We start from the raw sequence: 22,447 nt of genomic DNA on the forward strand, positions 1-22,447 counted from the left end.
CTGTTGTAACTTCTCCTTTTTCATTTCTGATTTTATTGATTTGTGTCCTCTCCCTCTTTTTCCTGATGAGTTGGGCTAATGGCTTATCAATTTTGTTTATCTTCTCAAAGAACCAACTTTTAGTTTTATTGATCTTTGCTATTGTTTTCTTTGTTTCTATTTCATTTATTTCTGCTCTGATCTTTATGATTTCTTTCCTTCTGCTAACTTTGGGTTTTGTTTGTTCTTCTTTCTCTAGTTTCTTTAGGTGTAAGGTTAGCTTGTTTACTTGAGACTTTTCTTGTTTCTTTAGGTAGGCTTGTATAGGTATAAACTTCCCTCTTAGAACTGCTTTTGCTGCATCCCATAGGTTTTGGGTCGTCGTGTTTTCATTGTCATTTGTCTCTAGGTATTTTTTGATTTCCTCTTTGATTTCTTCAGTGATCTCTTGGTTATTTAGTAACATATTGTTTAGCCTCCATGTGTTTGTCTTTTTTACGTTTTTTTCCCTGTAATTCATTTCTAATCTCATAGCGTTGTGGTCAGAAAAGATGCTTGATATGATTTCAATTTTCTTAAATTTACCAAGGCTTGATTTGTGACCCAAGATGTGATCTATCCTGGAGAATGTTCCGTGCGCACTTGAGAAGAACGTGTAATCTGCTGTTTTTGGATGGAATGTCCTATATATATCAATTAAATCTATCTGGTCTATTGTGTCATTTAAAGCTTCTGTTTCCTTATTTATTTTCATTTTGGATGATCTGTCCATTGGTGTAAGTGAGGTGTTAATGTCCCCCACTATTATTGTGTTACTGTCGATTTCCTCTTTTATAGCTGTTAGCAGTTGCCTTATGTATTGAGGTGCTCCTATGTTGGGTGCATATATATTTATAATTGTTATATCTTCTTCTTGGATTGATCCCTTGATCATTACGTAGTGTCCTTCCTTGTCTCTTGTAACATTCTTTATTTTAAAGTCTATTTTATCTGATATGAGTATAGCTACTCCAGCTTTCTTTTGATTTCCATTTGCATGGAATATCTTTTTCCATCCTCTCACTTTCAGTCTGTATGTGTCCCTAGGTCTAAAGTGGGTCTCTTGTAGACAGCATATATATGGGTCTTGTTTTTGTATCCATTCAGCCAGTCTATGTCTTTTGGTTGGGGCATTTAATCCATTCACGTTTAAGGTAATTATCGATATGTATGTTCCTATGACCATTTTCTTAATTGTTTTGGGTTTGTTTTTGTAGGTCCTTTTCTTCTCTTGTGTTTCCCACTTAGAGAAGTTCCTTTAGCATTTGTTGTAGAGCTTGTTTGGTGGTGCTGAATTCTCTTAGCTTTTGCTTGTCTGTAAAGCTTTTGATTTCTCCATCAAATCTAAATGAGATCCTTGCCGGGTAGAGTAATCTTGGTTGTAGGTTCTTCCCTTTCATCACTTTAAGTATATCATGCCACTCCCTTCTGGCTTGTAGAGTTTCTGCTGAGAAATCAGCTGTTAACCTTATGGGAGTTCCCTTGTATGTTATTTGTCGTTTTTCCCTTGCTGCTTTCAATAATTTTTCTTTGTCTTTAATTTTTGCCATTTTGATTACTATGTGTCTCGGCGTGTTTCTCCTTGGGTTTATTCTGTATGGGACTCTCTGCGCTTCCTGGACTTGGGTGGCTATTTCCTTTCCCATGTTAGGGAAGTTTTCAACTATAATCTCTTCAAATATTTTCTTGGGTCCTTTCTCTCTCTCTTCTCCTTCTGGGACCCCTATAATGCGAATGTTGTTGCGTTTAATGTTGTCCCAGAGGTCTCTTAGGCTGTCTTCATTTCTTTTCATTCTTTTTTCTTTAGTCTGTTCTGCAGCAGTGAATTCTACCATTCTGTCTTCCAGGTCACTTATCCGTTCTTCTGCCTCAGTTATTCTGCTATTGATTCCTTCTAGTGTAGTTTTCATTTCAGTTATTGTATTGGTCATCTCTGTTTGTTTGTTCTTTAATTCTTCTAGGTCTTTGTGAATCATTTCTTGCATCTTCTCAATCTTTGCCTCCATTCTTATTCCAAGGTCCTGGAACATCTTCACTATCATTATTCTGAATTCTTTTTCTGGAAGGTTGCCTATCTCCACTTCATTTAGTTGTTTTTCTGGGGTTTTTTCTTGTTCCTTCATCTGGTACATAGCCCTCTGCCTTTTCATCTTGTCTATCTTTCTGTAACTGTGGTTTTTGGTCCACAGGCTGCAGGATTGTAGTTTTTCTTGCTTCTGCTGTCTGCCCTCTGGTGGTTGAGGCTATCTAAGAGGTTTGATGGGAGGCTCTGGTGGTGGGTAGAGCTGACTGTTCAAACTTCCATTTCTTATTTTTAGAAATATGTAATAATTGATTTTATTACTTCCCCCCAACAACTGGTCCTTAGAAGCAAACCCATCATTATTATTCATTTTTTCTTATAATTCTACAATTATTTCATTTTTATATCATTGCAATAGCCTAATGGACTAAATATTCTTCTTTTTCTCTCTTCAATATTATTCTTAAAAACTGAAGTAGAAAAATATTTCTCTATAATAGCAATATGAAAAACTAGTCAGAGCCATCAACTAAAATCCAGTTCTGTGTCTACAAGAAATCAGCCCATATCTGTATTTCCCAAGAGGTATTCTGTGTGCAATAAGTTTCAATGTTAGATACAATTGTGATATTCTGGGTTTTGCAAAGTTAAACATGCCTTTTTTTTTTTTTTTTTTCTAGCTGGATTCTTTCACAGCACTAGTCTTTAATATGCTATATTCACTGCAGATTTCTAAGAGGGGGATATAATATGCAACACTTCCCAAAGTTCCTGGATCATGGAACAGTTTCCCCTTAGGACATTTTGCATTGGTGTTTTATGAAATATATTTTAGGAAGTGCTTAAATATCTTATTTCACCCACGTGTTCCTCCTGTTTAAAACTTAACGTTGCCAGCAGTATTTGGGTTTAAACCCCTCCCCATGCTTTCCTGCAATTCATTTCCCCTTGCTACAGCCAGCATGTTCTTTTAAAATGCAACTATCACCCAGCTGCATCCAAAAAGTCAAATGATATTCCAGTTTTTCTTATGATTAAGCCCAATCTCCTTCACAAGAGCTTGCATGGTCTGGCTCCTCCACGTGCACACCCCTTCTCTGCACTGAGTCACACTGACCTCACCTCAGTGTTTACTGTTTGTTGTGCTTTTCCCATCACAGGACTTTTCATTGCCTGTATCTTCTACCTAGAACCTTCTTACCAACCCTGCCTATCTGATTAATTCCAGCTGATCCTCCAGATCTACGCTCAAGGTTTAATTGAAATTTCTCTCACTAATCTTACTCTGTCAAGGCTCCCAGCATGTTCCACCCTTTGAAGTACTTATAGTATTTACAATTTTGTAATCATTTGTGTTATTATTTGATTAGTCTGTCTCCCACTATAAATTATAAGCTCTCTTAGGGCAAAGACTTTTGACCACCATATTTGATATTCCAAAAATATTTGTAAGTAACTAAATTGACTGCCCTCAGGAATTCCCCTGTCCTTTCTCACCTTTACCCTGCTGGTTCAGACCTTTATCATTCCATCCTTAAATTGCTATTGTCACCTGCTAGTAGATTTCCTTTATTCCAGTTTATCTATGTTCTGGTTCTTATTGAACACCGCAGCCAGACTCCTCTTCTGAAAGTACTATTCCCATATGTTGCTTTTTTATGAACATGCTTTAAATGGTGCTCTGCTCTTCAGAGCAGGATTCGCAAACCCAAAAGCCATCAGGTGAGGTCAAGTGGAAAACATTTGCAGCTGTTAAAGCCCATGGACCACCAGTTTATGACTCTGATTTATAAGTATCTAAATATGATGTCTAAATTCCTTAGCTTTGTACTCAGGACTCAGATTTGGATTTCACCTGAGTTTCCAGTTCTAATATGTTCAACTATTACATCAGTCACAGTTTTAGTCAAAAATGGCCTCTCTGGGCTTCCCTGGTGGTGCAGTGGTTAAGAATCTGCCTGCCAGTCTCTTCCCTCTGCCGTCACTTAACTGCCCCGGAGCCCAAGGGGAGGGCAGCCTCACTGAGGATGCTGGCTCTGGAGGGGCCCCAGCAGCCAAAGCTGCAACTGTCCTGGGGACCGCAGGCCAGTTGTTTCAACAAGTACCTTAAAGACAAAATGGAAAAACAAGGAGATTTGTGCCTGAGATCATGTTGATGTGAAACCAGGGATGGTCACCTTGTGCCATCCGTGTGGATGACAGGCTATTGGTGCTCCAGCCAGGTGTCAGGGCTGTGTCTCTGAGGTGGGAGAGCCAAGTTCAGGACACTGGTCCACAAGAGACCTCCCAGTTCCACATAATATCAAATGGCAAAAATCTCCCAGAGATCTCCATCTCAAAGCCAAGACCCAGCTCCACTCAATGAGCAGCAAGCTACAGTGCTGGACACCCTATGCCAAACAACTAGAAAGACAGGAAAACAACCCCATCCATTGGCAGAGAGGCTGCCTAAAATCATAAAAAGGCCACAGACACCCCGGAACACACCACCAGATGTGGATCTGCCCACCAGAAAGACAAGATCCAGCCTCATTCACCAGAACACAGGCACTCGTCCCCTCCACCAGGAAGCCTACACAACCCACTGAACCAGCCTTAGCCACTGGAGACAGACAACAAAAACACCGGGAACTACAAACCAGCAGCCTGCAAAAAGGAGAACCCAAACACAGTAAGTTAAGCAAAATGAGAAGACAGAGAAACACACAGCAGATGAAGCAGCAAGGCAAAAACCCACCAGACCTAACAAATGAAGAGGAAATAGGTAGTCTACCTGAAAAATAATTCAGAATAATGAGAGTAAAGATAACCCAAAATCTTGGAAATAGAGTGGAGAAAATACAAGAAATGTTTAACAAGGACCTAAAAGAACTAAAGAGCAAACAAACAGTGATGAACAACACAATAAATGAAATTAAAAGTTCTCTAGAAGGGATCAATAGCAGAATAACTGAGGCAGAAGAACGGGTAAGTGACCTGGAAGATAAAATAGTGGAAATAACTACTGCAGAGCAGAATAAAGAAAAAAGAATGAAAAGAAGAGAGGACAGTCTGAGAGACCTCTGGGACAATTTTAAACCCAACAACATTCAAATTATAAGAGTCACAGAAGAAGCAGAGAAAAAGAAAGGGACTGAGAAAATATTTGAAGAGATTATAGTTGAAAACTTCCCTAATATGGGAAAGGAAATAGTTAATCAAGTCCAGGAAGCACAGAGAGTTCCCTACAGGATAAATCCAAGGAGAAACACGCTAAGACACATATTAATCAAACTATCAAAAACTAAATACAAAGAACAAATATTAAAAGCAGCAAGGGAAAAACAACAAATAACACACAAGGGAATCCCCATAAGGTTAAAAGCTGATCTTTCAGCAGAAACTCTACAAGCCAGAAGGGAGTGGCAGGACATATTTAAAGTGATGAAAGGGAAAAAGCTACAACCAAGATTACTCTACCCAGCAAGGATCTCATTCAGATTTGACGGAGAAATTAAAACTTTTACAGACAAGCAAAAGCTAAGATAATTGAACACCACCAAACCAGCTTTACAACAAATGCTAAAGGAAATTCTGTAGGCAGGAAACACAAGAAAAGGAAAAGACCTAAAATAACAACCCAAAACAGTTAAGAAAATGGTAATAGGAACATACATATCGATAACTACCTTAAATGTAAATAGATTAATTGCTCCAACCAATATACATAGACTGGCTGAATGGAAACAAAAACAAGACCCGTATATATGCTCTCTATAAGAGACCCACTTCAGACCTAGGGACACATACAGACTGAAAGTGAGGGGATGGAAAAAGATATTCCATGCAAATGGAAATCAAAAGAACACTGGAGTAGCAATACTCATATCAGATAAAATAGACTTTAAAATAAAGAATGTTACAAGAGACAAGGAAGGACACTACATAATGATCAAAGGCTCAATCCAAGAAGAAGATATAACAATTATAAATATATATGCACCCAACATCAGAGCACTACAATACATAAAAAAAAATGCTAACAGCTATAAAAGAGAAAATCGACAGTAACACAAAAATAGTGGGAGACTTTAACCCCGCACTTACACCAATGGACAGATATCCAGAGAGAAAATTAATAAGGAAACACAAGCTTTAAATGACACAATACACCAGATAGATTTAATTGATATATATAGGACATTCCATCCAAAAACAGCAGATTACACTTTCTTCTCCCATGCACATGGAACATTCTCCAGGACAGATCACATCTTGGGTCACAAATCAAGCCTTGGTAAATTTAAGGAAATTGAAATCATATCAAGCATCTTTTCCAACCACAATTCTATGAGATTAGAAATAAATTACAGGGAAATAAACTTTAAAAACACAAACACGTGGAGACTAAACAATAAGGTACATAATAACCAAGAAATCACTGAAGAAATCAAAGAGGAAATAAAAAAATACCTAGAAACAAAAGACAATGAAAACACGATGACCCAAAACCTATGGGATGCAGTAAAAGCAGTTCTAAGAGGGAATTTTATAGCAATACAATCATGCCTTAAGAAACAAGAAACATCTCAAATAAACAAGCTAACCATACATGTAAAGCAATTAGAGAAAGAACAAAAACCCCCAAAGTTAGCAGAAGGAAAGAAATCATAAAGATAAGATCAGAAATAAATGAAAAAGAAATAAAGGAAACTATAGCAAAGATCAATAAAACTAAAAGCTGGTTCTTTGAGAAGATAAACAAAATTGATAAACCATTAGCCAGACTCATCAAGAAAAAAGGGAGAAGACTCAAATCAATAGAATTAGAAATGAAAAAGGAGAAGTAACAACCGACACTGCAGAAATACAAAGGAACATGAGAGATTACTACAAGAAACTCTTTGTCAATAAAATGGCCAACATGGAAGAAATGGACAAATTCTTAGAAATGTACAACCTTCTGAGACTGAACCAGGAAGAAATAGAAAATATGAACAGAAAAATCACAAGCACTGAAATTGAAACTGTGATTAAAAATCTTCCAACAAACAAAAGCCCAGGACCAGATGGCTTCACAGGCAAATTCTATCAAACATTTAGAGAAAAGCTAAATCTATCCTTCTCAAACTCTTCCAAAATATAGCAGAGGGAGGAACACTCCCAAACTCATTCTACGAGGCCACTATCACCCTGATACCAAAACCAGACAAAGATGTCACAAAGAAAGAAAACTACAGGCCAATATCACTGATGAACATAGATGCAAAAATCCTCAACAAAATACTAGCAAAAAGAATCCAACAGCACATTAAAAGGATCATACACCATGATCAAGTGGGGTTTATCCTAGGAGTGCAAGGATTCTTCAATATATGCAAATCAATCAATGTGATACACCATATTAACAAATTGAAAGAGGAAAACCATATGATCTTCTCAATAGATGCAGCGAAAGCTTTTGACAAAATACAACAACCATTTATGATAAAAACCCTCCAGATAGTAGGCATAGAGGGAACTTTATCCAACATAATAAAAGCCATATATGACAAACCCACAGCCGACATTGTCCTCATTGGTGAAAAACTGAAACCATTTCCACTAAGATCAGGAACAAGACAATGTGGCCCACTCTCACCACTATTATTTAACATAGTTTTGGAAGATTTAGCCACTGCAATCAGAGAAGAAAAAGAAATAAAAGGAATCCAAATTGAAAAAGAAGAAGTAAAACTGTCACTGTTTGCAGATGACATGATACTATACATAGAGAATCCTAAAGATGCTACCAGAAAACTACTAGAGCTAATCAATGAATTTGGTAAAGTAGCAGGATACAAAATTAATGCACAGAAATCTCTTGCATTCCTATACACTAATGATGAAAAATCTGAAAGTGAAATTAAGAAAACACTCCCATTTACCATTGGAACAAAAAGAATAAAATATCTAGGAATAAACCTACCTAAGGAGACAAAAGACCTGTATGCATAAAATTTTAAGACACTGATGAAAGAAACTAAAGGTGATACAAATAGATGGAGAGATATACCATGTTCTTGGATTGGAAGAATCAACATTGTGAAAATGACTCTAGTACCTGAAGCAATCTACAGTTTCAATGCAATCCCTATCAAACTACCACTCGCATTTTTCACAGAACTAGAATAAAAATTTTCACAATTTGTATGGAAACACAAAAGACCCTGAATAGTCAAAGCAATATTGGGAAGGAAAAACGGAGCTGGAGGAATCAGGTTCCTGGACTTCAGACTATACTACAAAGCTACAGTAATCAAGACAGTATGGTACTGGTACAAAAACAGAAATATAGATCCATGGAACAGGATAGAAAGCCCAGAGATAAACCCACACACATATGGTCACCTTATCTTTGATAAAGGAGGCAAGAATATACATTGGAGAAAAGACGTCCTCTTCAATAGTGGTGCTGGGAAAACTGGATAGCTACATGCAAAAGAATGAAATTAGAACACTCCCTAACACCATACACAAAAATAAGCTCAAAATGGATTAAAGACCTAAATGTAAGGCCAGACACTATAAAACTCTTAGAGGAAAACATAGGCAGAACACTCTATGACATAAATCACAGCAAGATCCTTTTTGACCCAGCTCCTAGAGAAATGGAAATAAAAACAAAAATAAACAAATGGGACCTAATGAAACTTAAAAGCTTTTGCACAGCAAAGGAAACCATAAACAAGATGAAAAGACAACCCTCAGAATGGGAGAAAATATTTGCAAATTAAGCAACTAACAAACGATTAATCTCTAAAATTTACAAGCAGCTCATGCAGCTCAATATCAAAAAACCAAACAACCCCATCCAAAAATTGGCAGAAGACCTAAATAGACATTTCTCCAAAGAAGATATACAGATTGCCAACAAACACATGAAAGGATGCTCAACATCAGAAATCATTAGAGCAAAGCAAATCAAAACTACAATGAGATATCATCTCACACTGGTCAGAACGTCCATCATCAAAAAATCTACAAACAATAAATGCTGGAGAGAGTGTGGAGAAAAGGGAACCCTCTTGCACTGTTGGTGGGAATGTAAATTGATACAGCCACTATGGAGAACAGTATGGAGGTTCCTTAAAAAACTAAAAATAGAACTACCATATGACCCAGCAATCCCACTACTGGGCATATACCCTGAGAAAACTGTAATTCAAAAACAGTCATGTACCACAATTTTCATTGCAGCTCTATTTACAATAGCCAGGACATGGAAGCAACCTAAGTGTCCATCAACAGATGAATGGATAAAGAAGATGTGGCACATATATACAATGGAATATTACTCAGCCGTAAAAAGAAACGAAAATGAGTTGTTTGTAGTGAGGTGGTTGGAGTTAGAGTCTGTCATACAGAGTGAAGTAAGTCATAAAGAGAAAAACAAATACCATATGCTAACACGTATATATGGAATTAAAAAAAAATGGTCATGAAGAACCTAGTGGCAAGATGGGAATAAGACGCAGACCTATTAGAGAATGAACTTGCGGCTACGGCGAGGGGGAAGGGTAAGCTGGGACAAAGTGAGAGACTGGCATGGACTTATAAATACTACCAAATAAAATAGATAGCTAGTGGGAAGCAACCGCATAGCACAGGGAGATCAGCTCGGTGCTTTGTGACCGAGGGGTGGGATGGGGAGTGTGGGAAGGAGGGAGACGCAAGATGGAAGAGATATGGGGACATATATGTATGTATAACTGATTCACTTTGTTATAAAGCAGAAACTAACACACAATTGTAAAGCAATTATACTCCAATAAAGATGTTAAAAAAAAAAAAAAGAATCCACCTGCCAGTGCATGGGACACGGGTTCGAGCCCTGGTCCGGGAAGATCCTACATGCAGCAGAGCTACTAAGTGCATGCGCCACAACTACTGAGCCTGCAATCTAGAGCCCTCGTGCCACAACTACTGAAGCCTGTGCGCCTAGAGCCTGTGCTTCTCAGCAAGAGAAGCCCTCGCTCTCTGCAACTAGAGAAAGCCCACGCACAGCTACGAAGACCCAACACAGCGAAATAAATAAATAAATTAAATAAATAAATAAATAAATTTATATTAAAAAAATGACCTCTCTGCTTATTAACTCCCGAACAACTTTCACCCTAACTTCCAGGCAAGTCTCTGGTCACCACATTCCATTGACTTAGAATCCTCTTCTTCCAGATCTATACTTTTTAGATCCCCCAAAGGCAGGAATGCTTCCTATATCCCAAATCAGTGCCCCAGCCGGGATTGATCTCTATCCCCTAGTGGTTAGTTAGCACTAAGATATTAAGGTGCAATGTTATCTTCTTTATATCTAAAATTTACAACAAAATATTACTATTATTTGCATTCCTTATCCAAAATGTTCTTCTTATTTAGTAAATGCGTAATAAATGTTTATCAATTGCTTTTTAAAAACAATCGTCAGCAGCTGTTGTCAACAGGTGAAAATGTAGCAAAAGCTCCTTGAAGCATTACTTGTTAGGCTGAGAACTTATCATTTTCATTTATGTCCTTCAGTAAAGCCATCAAAGCAAGTTTCTTCAATTTCCCCATTATTAACACCAATATGTATTCATTCAACTATGCAGAAGAAATTATAAGTGTTATAAAAATAAAATAGCTGTTTAGGAAGAAAGTACAGCAGTAGCTTCTGCCGTCCTATCCCTTAGAAATCAATGGAGAAATTTAAGTTAAATTATTTTTGCTGGTCCCAGGAAAAAGAATGTATGAAATAAATTTGAGATAGAGCATTGTGATTGATGATGGTTTGGAAGGTGTAGAAAATATTGAACAGAGCCACAAACCTACTTTCAAGGAAAGTGCCACGAGAATCCTGGAAATAATCCAGTAGTAAGGCACTTTTGAGCTGGGTTGGCAGTTCCATCAGTGACTGAGGGGAATCTGAAAGAACCTGTGTGGTGGTGTGGAAGAAATGCAGCCATAGCAGAAAGTAATAGCAAGTCAGTACTTTGATGTTACTGTTAGATCCTAGAATTACTGAACTATTAAGCTTGCCATGAAGAAATGACTAATATATATTGCCCACTTTCATTTAATATGCTCTCCTTGTGCTTTATTTTGAACAATCACAATCTCTTCACTTAAAGCAGAATCAAATATTGTCTTATGAATAGAGACACCAAGTTCTTGGAATTTATCTCTGGCCGGGCACGTGACATTGAGCCAGTCATTATGAATCTTTGTTTCCCACCTGGAAGTAAGCCCATTAAAAAATCTCACCAGAGAAGGTTCTTAAAATTCTGTGAGATTTTGAATTGGAAATTTTATATATCACTTCTGTAAATGGTGAGATAGCATATATATTTTATAAAGGACCTGTTAAGTCTAGCACTCTGTTTGCATAGTTCATGTAAGATTTATCTATGATACTATTCAAATTATCATGTGTAATTAATGTTATTGTTTTTAATGTAAGTATGCTACTTTATTGACTTTGTGCCCAAAGGCAACCTCTCTATTTTCTTGCACTGATGTAGCCTAAATTATGACTAATTTCCATTACCTTTTCTCTCCACTAACCCCTAGTTATTATTGCATTCCTGTGGCACATTAACCGGATTGGTACACAGTACCATTCCATCCCCTGCTATACTACAGAAACTAGCTGGCTACAAATCACACCTGGAGACTCCCTTGCAGCTGGGGTTCTGCACGTCTTTGGGTGCGTCCAAGCAGATACATCCACAGAAAACTGGAGGCAGAAATGAGTGATCAGAAGGGGGTGGCACCACAGAGAGAGAGGGGTTCTTCCAGGAATACGTTTGAGAAAAACTGTAAGGCTCATATGCTGGAGCAGAACTGTTGAGGGGAGTGTCTCAGGGAACAGAATTGGCGATCACATCCCGCAGGTCCTTGTAAGAGATTTTAAAGCCTTTGGTTTTACATTGAGCGAGATTGGAAACAAGTGGAAGAGCCTGAACAGAGAGACATCATCTGACTTCGGTTTAAAGAGAGTGCTCTGGCTGATGTTGAAAAGAGATTGTAATGCTGCAGGGGTGGAAACAGAACGACCAGTTAGGAGGTCATCACAAACATCCAAGAGGGAGGTGATGGTGGCTCCAGTTGGGTGTCAGCAGTGGAGGTGGGAAGAACAGTCAGATCCTGGGTGTATTCTGAAAGAATGCCTAGGGGTTTCCAGGGTTTTCTCATCCCAGGTGACAGATGACTCTTCCACTGGAGAGTGGAGCTGCCAAGTGTATCCAGGAAGGGGCGCACTCACCCACGTCAAATGTTGCCCATAGACTGAGGAGGGGGAGGATTGAGAAATGAAAACTGGTAACGTGGTTGTTATAGGTGACCGAGACAAGAGTGATTTTGGTGAAGCTGGGCATAAAAGACACATTGGAATGTATTAAGAGAGAATAGGAGGGCAGTTGGAGACAGTGTAGATAGTGCTTTCAAGGAATTTTGCTCTAGGAAAGCAAAGCAATATAGTGCTACCTGGCAGCAGAGAGACAAAGGAAAGTTTGTTTGTTTTTTTTGTTTTTTGGTTTTGTTTTTTATAGTACCAGAGAAATAACAGTGCATTTTCGTGGTAATAGACTAGCAGAGAAAATAAATGTATTGATGTGGGAGAGGTAGAAGAGAATTGCTAGAACAATGCCCTTAAGGAGGAAAGAAGAGATGGGGTCCTATGTTTATGTGGATGGCCTGGTTTCAGATAGATGCAGGGGTAGTTCACTCTTAGTTACAAATAAGAAGGCAGAGCATGTAGGTCGAGATGCAGGTAGGGGTCTGGAAGTTCTCTTCTAGTTGCTTCAATTTTATCAGTGAAAGAGGACTCAAGTGTAACAGCTGCACGTGAGCTCGAGATGATTATTGGGTCAATTAATGAGTAGTCAGGTGAGTGGTGATGTATCACTCTCAGGTTAATTCAGGGTTAATCACATCTTTGTGCAGTGCCTTGGCATGGCTGGATGGAGAGTAGGGGGAGGTGAGTAAGAGAATGGAGTCTGAACTTTGTTAGGAGGAAACTAGGCAGGAAGTGGGGCAGGGCATCCGGGCCCAATTCAAGAAAACTTGGGGCTCAGAAGAGGTACTGACTGCAGCAGGGGGTAGGATCTGGGAAACACTCTGAAAATCAAGGCAGACGGTGAGGAGGCACAGCATCGTGTGTACGGGATGGGGAGAACCCCTTGGGTGCAAGGGATGCACAGACCCCATCCCAGGGACAGCTAGAGCCTAGCAGAAACCCTGGCTCCTATCCCACTTCTAACAGTCTGTTCAGGTGCTAGGACGGCTGAACTGACACATGGAAGCCCTTTGTTGCCTGGAGCTTGAGAATCCTGTTGAAACAAACAGAAAATTGCAGAATTCAGTTTATTTTTGGTCTATCTACGTAATGGTGGAATCCTATCCATTACATTAATGTTTTGTCCACACAAGCGTGTAAATTTAAGCAAATAACTGAACACTGGGCTTGTTCCAACACCGTCTCTGATATCTCAGAATAAGAGTAATTTCTAAGTGAAGCAGATTGTAAAATGTATGTTCCCTTTAAACAATTCAAATGTTCGTATACACTGTAACATGTCATTCTGAGAGGCATACACCACTGTGAATGAGAAAGCTGTGTGTGAGAGAGCAAAACATCCAAGATCACAAGTGGTGATTGACAGGTCCCGACCCCCAATTCTGATTTTGATTCAATGAACACTCACTAAGTTGCTATGTGCCAGACACCCTGCTGGGTGGTTTGTTTCAGCCTCTTTATTTCCAGCCCTCTGCTTTTTGCTCCCCCCACCCCCCCACCAAATAACATCATCTCAAGAAAGCTGCATCACCAAAAGGACTATTGTTTTTAGACTAAATAATGTGAAATAATGGTCACATCTTGTATTGATCAATATCCTCCCATTATTTTCACTAATAAGTGATTTCAACTTAAATCTGCAATTATTTTCACAAGGAGGAGCTATAGCCATTTCTCCTGCAGAATTGTAATTGCCCATGTTCCAATATTTTGTTGTTGTTCTTTAAAATATCATCTTCTGAAAGAATCTTATAAAATGAAGACTATTTTCAATTTGTTAGTCAAAGGAGAAAAGTGTTGGTGTTTTTGGTGGTAAGGCAATTAATGGCACTGAATTCATGTCCTGCCATTTCTCCAATGAATACTCTGTTTTTGACTTCTGACTAGTGTGCATAACAGAAAAATAAGAGGCAGTAAGAAAACTGTGCCTCTCTTGCACCTGTATTCATCTTGGAGGCAGGTGTTTATAGCTACTTTAAATGGGTGTTCAGATAATATGGTGAATTTTGTCATCACTACGCCAGAGCAAGTAATCAGACTCGAGAAAGAGATCTATATGCTTAAAGAAATCTGTCTAAGTGGACAGAGTTGATCTCTATAAAGAGCTAATGGGTTTGGCTGTTTAAGTGCTTGCCTGGGAGAGCAATATGAAGACAAAACTAACAATACCACTGGCAGTGCAGGCTAACGCTTCAATTATTTACTGTACTGGTATTTTAAGATCAATATTCCTTTAATTTATACAGTTTGGAGCCAGGATAGGACTTTATGTCTCAGAATTTCACTCTACCATCCAGGGGAGGTTGTTTTTTAAGAACATACGCAACTATTTGAAAATTCCAACATGATGTGTGAGACTTGGCACGCCCGATAATAAAATATATATATTAAAGGTCTTTCTTTAGGAAACACGGGGCCAGAAATTGGTACACTTGTTATGTTCTAAGTGTATTGATTAAGTTCTCTGATTTTCCTCTGCCTAACCTTGTTGCTTATCTGAAACAGGAATGGGCTTCTTAATAGAGCAGTGCAAATAGAAATGGGGCATAGTTTAATAAAGAGCTAACACATTAGAGAAAATCCCAAAGGAATTTTCAGAAACCTGTATTTAAAAGCTGATCTTTCAAAAATCTAAACAAACTAGAATTGAGTGACCACTTGGTTCTCTTGTTAAAGAAAATAATTTTTATTGTTTAAAAAAATCTAGTACTTTCCCTAGGGCTGTTCACACCATTCCTACCACCTTCCTTTAAATTTTTTATACTATTTTTTACCTTAACTTTATTTAGGTTTTGAATGAATAATACTTTCATATGTTTCAAAAATAAAAATAATATAAAAATATATACGCAGAGAAGTTTTGCTACCACCCCTGTTTTCCTCCATCTCCAATAAGGAAGAGCTGTGAAGAAACATTTATTTATTTTCTTGATACTATTTGTTGAGAATCTCTAAGCTCTCTGGGGATGCAGCTGTCCTTCTCATAGCAAGATCCATCCCAAGCGAAGCCAAGTGAAGTGTACTCTTGATCGTTGTTTCACTGAATAAATACTATGCAGACAAAAAAACTATAGAAACATCAGTTTCTCTTTCCCCTTTTGGTCTGCATAAACACATGGGCATATCATCCCTAAAAGTGGATAAGTCCATCCCTCCATGTGTTGTAAGTACAACAAAATCACAATATATACACGGTACATAGGAAATGATTCACTAGTTCAAAAGGAGAAGTCAAGGCAGACAAAATGGCCCCTGAGGAACTGACTTCTTCAAGAAAAAGGACCAAGTTTTAAAAAAATCTAATGTGTCTACTCAACAGGACACAAGTGCTCTTGCATTTATGTAAACAGAAGAATCAGAAACTGGGACAGTTTTATTTCAGGTGACTTGTGAGTACTGAATTTGAAAAATCAGTCATTGAATAGCAGAGTAGATACCACAGAAAACTGGATCAGTGAACTAGGAAAGCAGCTCAAGAAAGTCTCAGAGAAGATAAAGGAAAAAAAATAAAGGACTAAGGTACAAAGGACACAGAGGATAGATGCAGAAAAGTCAAATATAGGCATAAAGAAAAATACAAAAATGTTTCCCTAATGTTTATGAGTGTGATAGCCACCTGGACACATTTAAAATGCTGCGTCCTGAGCCCCATCCTCAGAGATGCTAGTTGAGTATGTTGGGGATTCGACTGAGGTTTACCTATTTTTCAAAATATGAACATGGAGTGATTTTAATGATATGAAAATTTGGGAAAACACTGCCGCAAATGAAGAAAAAGTACCCAGACAAACAAGCCAAAAAATTTAAAATATTCATAGATATAATATGATTTCCAGGAGTTTTAAAAAGATTTGGTCTTCATAATAAAGGGGTCATAAAATCCAAATAAAATTAATGATGAGACATAGTCTACTAAATTGAATTTCAGAAACAAAGAGGAAATCGTTCAAATATCTAGTCAGAAAATCTTATAGAAGGCAAAAAATCCATTTTGTCATACTTCTATGAGACTCAACACTAAAAGAGGAGGAAGAAATGTCAGCAGTTGTGGCATAAAAGCTATACTTCCTGAAAAGCCATTGTTCACTGCAGTAGCAGGAAAGACATTTGCAGATAAACAACAGCTCAAAAAATGCTTTATTTGCTTACCTCTCCTGAAGTTATTGCACATAGAGGAATGTTAATCATAAATTAGAAATGGAAAAAGTGTAAGTCTAAAATTGTTAACATAGCTTAAAATGCCAAAAACATAATGTATTGAATTAGAATATATGTACTATCTGAAAAGAAAAATAATAATCATGATAATCTGGATGTTTCTCTTTATTTATTTTTTAAAAAACATTTTATTTTCAAATAATTTCCAACTCTCAAGTGTTGCATGAATAACATGACAAATTCCTGAATATCCTTGTCCCAAATTCAAGTTTTGCCCATTGTCAATGCCCTCATAACAAAAGGTCTAATTCAGGACCACACATTGTACCCAATTGTCGTATCTCCCTGGCTTCCTTCAGTCTAGAAGAATTCCTCAGTCTAATTGACTTTAATGACCTTGACATTTTTGAAGGTCAGTTATTCTGTAGAAACTTTCTAAATTTCTGTTTGATATTTCCTCTTGTGTATAACCAGGTTATGATTTTATTTGCTGAAATAATAGAGAAGTGATGCTGTATTCTTCTCATTGTTGGATTTTTCTTTTTTTAGAGACAGATTATTTCAACAAAAACTTGGGGATTGGAAGAAGAGGAGGTAGAAATATACTAACCTTTCACGTTATGTGTGGCTATCAATAAACATAGTTTATTTTTTACCTTGATAGACTAATATATGTTAAAATGTAATTAAAATGTGAATGCATGGCACCAGAAAGAGAGACTACATTTCCCATGCTTCCTGGCAAGTAGCTGTGGCCATGGTGCCAGGAAACGAGGGGAAGAAATTCCAGAAAAGAAAGAGACACAAGGGGGAGCCCCCAAATCTGTGTACTAACTTCTCAAATCCTTCCACATGTGTGGAAGATGCCAGGATGCCCCAGGGGAAAACAGCTGCTGGAAGGCTGAAAAAAAGAAGCGGTACAGAGATTTTAGCAGCTACCCTGATGCTGGAGAGATAGAGTTTGGAGTTTGATTCCCACCAATGTTTGGGAAACACCCCAGGCTTTCCATGGAATCCAGAAGGCCATGGTTTAGGTATGAGACCCATGTCTCAGGAGAAAGGGCAGAACTGAAATGCACCAGCTTTATTTAACAAAGCCTGAAACCACACCTCCACACTCTCAATGTGATCTGCCAACAGTTTAATTATTTGCAGGAACAAAACTCAATACTTTTCAGAGGAAGTTAACACAGTTTTTTACTGGAAGCCAAGTGCACAAATAGATCAGTAGGATGGAATAGCTCAGAAACAAACCCAGATAAACATAATGTATTAGGTAGTACTAGGTTCAATTGCATTTAATTGAGAACAAAAACAAAACAAAACGGAACCCTCAGATAACTCTTGCTTAAAAACCTCCACAATGTACAATCTACAAGGCTTAGTATACAATTAAAAAAATTTCTAGGTATATGATAAAACAGAAAATGTAATTCATAGTCAAGAGGAAAATATGGTTAACAGAAACAGAATAGCAGATCACTCAGATGATAAAATTAGCATGTTTAATATGTTAACAAATCTACAGAAACATATGGAAGCAATGGGAAGAAATTAAGAAATTTAAGTAAAAAGAATCAAATGGAAATCCTAGAACTAAAAAATTACAATATCTGAAATAAAAACTTAATTGTATGATATTAATAGATCGTGTAACTACAGCATACTTGGACTTAACATTTTAATTCTAAAAAATCTATCCAGAGGAAAGAAATATGTGAAGACAGATATTCAATGATATACATATGTGTATGTTTATAATAAAAAATAAACATTCTGGTCTGTTGACATTTAAAGTGGTTATTGACAGGTGTATAATTATTGCCATTTTGTTACTTGTTTTCCTAGTTATTTTCTGTTCTTTTCTTCTTTTTGTTTCATTCCTTGTGGTTTGATGATTTCCTTTAGTGGTATGTTTGTGTTCCTTTCTCTCTAGTTTTTGTGTGTCTATTTGTAGGCTTTTGATTTGTGGTTACCATGGGGTCCCTACATGTTATCTTATAACTATATCTACTTGTTTTAAACTAATAGTCATTTAAGTTCAAACACATTCTGCAGATCTACGTTTTTTATTCTCATTTCCCACATTTTTCTTTTTCTTTTTTTTAATTTAATTTTATTATTTTTTTAATACAGCAGGTTATTATTAGTTATCTATTTTATACATATTAGTGTATATATGTCAATCCCAATCTCCCAATTCATCCCACCACCAGCCCCCCCTCCCCACTTTCCCTCCTGGCTGTCTATACATTTGTTCTCTACATCTGTGTCTCTATTTCTGCCCTGCAAACCAGTTCATCTGTACCATTTTTCTAGGTTCCACATATATGTGTTAATGTATGATATTTGTTTTTCTCTTTCTGACTTACTTCGCTCTGTATGACAGTCTCTAGGTCCACCCACATCTCTACAAATGACCCAATTTCGTTCCTTTTTATGGCCGAGTAATATTCCATTGTATACATGTACCATATCTTCTTTATCCATTCGTTTGTCGATGGGCATTTAGTTTGCTTCCATGACCTGGCTATTGTAAAGAGTGCTGCAGTGAATATTGGGATGCATGTGTCTTTTTGAATTACGGTTTTCTCTGGGTATATGTCCAGTAGTGGGATTGCTGGGTCATATGGTAATTCTATTTTTAGTTTTTTAAGGAACCTCCATACTGTTCACCATAGTGGCTGTATCAATTTACATTCCCACCAACAGTGCAAGAGGGTTCCCTTTTCTCCACACCCTCTCCAGCATTTGTTGTTTGTAGATTTTCTGATGATGCCCATTCTAACCAGTATGAGGTGATACCTCATTGTAGTTTTGATTTGCATTTCTCTAATAGTTAGTGATGTTGAGCATCTTTTCATGTGCTTCTTGGCCATCTGTATGTCTTCTTTGGAGAAATGTCTATTTAGGTCTTCTGCCCAATTTTGGATTGGGTTGTTTGTTTTTTAATGTTGAGCTGCATGAGCTATTTATATATTTTGGAGGTTAATCCTTTGTCTGTTGATTCATTTGCAAATATTTTCTCCCATTCTGAGGGTTGTCTTTTTGTATTGTTTATAGTTTCCTTTGCTGTGCAAAAGCTTTTAAGTTTCATTAGGTCCCATTTGTTTATTTTTGTTTTTATTTTCATTACTCTAGGGGGTGGGTCAAAAAATCTTGCTGTGATTCATGTCAAAGAGTGTTCTTCCTATGTTTTCCTCTAGAATTTTAGAGTGTCCAGTCTTACATTTAGGTCTTTAACCCATTTTAAGTTTATTTTTGTGTATGGTGTTATGGAGTGATCTAATTTCATTCTTTTACATGTAGCTGTCTGGTTTTCCCAGCACCACTTATTGAAGAGGCTGTCTTTTCTCCATTGTATATTCTTGCCTCCTTTGTCATAGATTAGTTGACCATAGGTGTGTGGGTTTATCTCTGGGCTTTCTATCCTTTTCCATTGATCTACATTTCTGTTTTTGTGCCAGTACCATATTGTCTTCATTATTGTAGCTTTGTAGTATAGTCGGAAGTCAGGGAGTCTGATTCCTCCAGATCCATTTATTTCCCTCAAGATTGCTTTGGCTATTTGGGATCTTTTGTGTCTCTATACAAATTTTAAGAATTTTTTTGTTTTAGTTCTGTAAAAAATGCCATTGGTAATTTGATAGGGATTGCATTGGGAAGTATAGTCATTTTCACAATATTGATTCTTCCAATCCAAGAACATGTTATATCTCTCCATCTGTTTGTGTCATCTTTGATTTCTTTCATCAGTGTCTTATATTTTTCTGAGTATAGGTCTTTTACCTCCTTAGGTAAGTTTATTACTAGGTATTTATTCTTTTTGTTGCAATGGTGAATGGGATTGTTTCCTTAATTTCTCTTTCTGATATTTCATTCTTAGTGTATAGGAATGCAAGAGATTTCTGTGCATTAATTTTGTATCCTGCAACTTTACGAAATTCATTGATTAGCTCTAGTAGTTAGGTGGCATCTTTAGGATTCTCTATGTAGAGTATCATGTCATCTGCAAACAGTGACAGTTTTACTTCTTCTTTTCCAATTTGGATTCCTTTTATTTCTTTTCCTTCTCTGATTGCCATGGTTAGGACTTCCAGATGCTATCGGTTTTTCACCATTGAGAATATTTGCTGTGGGTTTGTCATATATGGCCTTTATTATGTTGAGGTAGGTTCCCTCTGTGCCCACTTTCTGGAGAGTTTTTATCATAAATGGGTGTTGAATTTTGTCAAAAGCTTTTCCTGCATCTATTGAGATGATCATGTGGTTTTTAATCTTCAATTTGTTAATATGGCATATCACATTGATTGATTTGTGTATATTGAAGAATCCTTGCATCCCTGGGATAAACCCCATTTGATCATGGTGTATGATCCTTTTAATGTGTTGTTGGATTCTGTTTGCTAGTATTCTGTTGAGGTTTTTTGCATTTATATTCATAAGTGATATTGTTCTGTAATAATCTTTTTCTGTAGTATCTTTGTCTTGTTTTGGTATCAGGGTGATGGTTGCCTAGTAGAATGAGTTTGGGAGTGTTCCTCCCTCTGCTATATTTTGGAAGAGTTTGAGAAGGATGGGTCTTAGCTGTTCTCTAAATGTTTGATAGAATTCACCTGTGATGATTGGGATTGACATGTGTACAATGATGTGTATAAAATTGATGACTGATTAAAAAAAAAAAAGAATTCGCCTCTGAAGCCATCTGGTCCTGGGCTTTTATCTTTTGGAAGATTTTTAATCATAGTTTCAATTTCAGTGCTTGTGATTGGTCTGTTCATATTTTCTATTTCTTCCTGGTTCAGTCTTGGGAGGTTATACCTTTCTAAGAATTTGTCCATTTCTTCCAGGTTGTCCATTTTATTGGCATAGAGTTGCTTGTAGTAGTCTGTTAGGATGCTTTGTATTTCTGAGGTGTCCGTTGTAGCTTCTCCTTTTTCATTTCTAATTTTATTGATTTGAGTCCTCTCCCTCTTTTCCTTGATGAGTGTGACTAGTGGTTTATCAATTTTGTTTATCTTCTCAAAGAACCAGCTGTTGATTTGCTATTGTTTGCTAATAGTTTTGCTCTTATCTTTGCTCTTGTGTTCTTTGTTTCTATTTCATTTATTTCTTCTCTGATCTTTATGATTTCTTTCCTTCTGCTAACTTTGGGTTTTGTTTGTTCTTCTTTCTCTGTTTCCTTTACGTGTAATGTTAGATTGTTTATTTGAGATTCTTCTTGTTTCTCGAGGTAGGATTGTATTGCTATAAACTTCTCTCTTAGAACTGCTTTTGCTGCATCCCATAGGTTTTGGATCTTTGTGTTTTCTTTGTCCTTTGTTTCTAGGTATTTTTTGATTTCCTCTTTGATTTCCTTAGTGATCTCTTGATTATTTAGCACCGTATTGTTTAGTCTCCATGTGTTTGTGTTTTTTACATTTCTTTCCCTGTAATTGATTTCTAATTTCATAGCATTGTGGTTGGAAAAGATGCTTGATATGATTTCAATTTCCTTAAATTTACCAAGTCTTGATTTGTGACCCAAGATGTGACCTATCCTGGAGAATGTTCCATGTGCATGTGAGAAGAAAGTGTAATCTGCTGTTTTCAGATGGAATGTCCTATAAATATCAATTAAATCTATCTAGTCTATTGTATCATTTAAAGCTTATGTTTCCTTATTAATTTTCTCTCTGGATATCTGTCCATTGGTGTAAGTGCAGAGTTAAAGTCCCCCACTATTTTTGTGTTACTGTTGATTTCCTCTTTTATAGCTGTTAGCATTTGTTTTATGTATTGTGGTGTTCCGATGTTGGGTGCATATATATTTATAATTGTTATATCTTCTTCTTGGATTGAACCCTTGATCATTATGTGTGTCCTTCCTTGTCTCTTCTAATATTCTTTGTTTTAAAGTCTATTTTATCTGATATGAGTATTGCTACTCGAGTGTTCTTTTGATTTCCATTTGC

General features: G+C 37.0%; 1 protein-coding gene across 1 annotated transcript in view; it reads right to left on the reverse strand.

The window, feature by feature from the left end:
• Positions 1-701: 701 nt before the first annotated feature.
• LOC309666619 (uncharacterized protein) overlaps positions 702-22,447 on the reverse strand; it is a 32,887-nt gene continuing 11,141 nt past the window's right edge. Inside the window, exon 2 of the mRNA XM_082474267.1 lies at positions 702-2,248. Coding sequence (XP_082330393.1) covers positions 1,263-2,248 — 986 coding nt within the window. The 3' untranslated portion in view covers positions 702-1,262. The remainder of the gene's footprint in view (positions 2,249-22,447) is intronic.

Source organism: Balaenoptera physalus (genome assembly GCF_965194825.1).
Source record: "Balaenoptera physalus genome assembly, chromosome: 9".
Classification (NCBI taxonomy): Eukaryota; Metazoa; Chordata; class Mammalia; order Artiodactyla; family Balaenopteridae; genus Balaenoptera; species Balaenoptera physalus.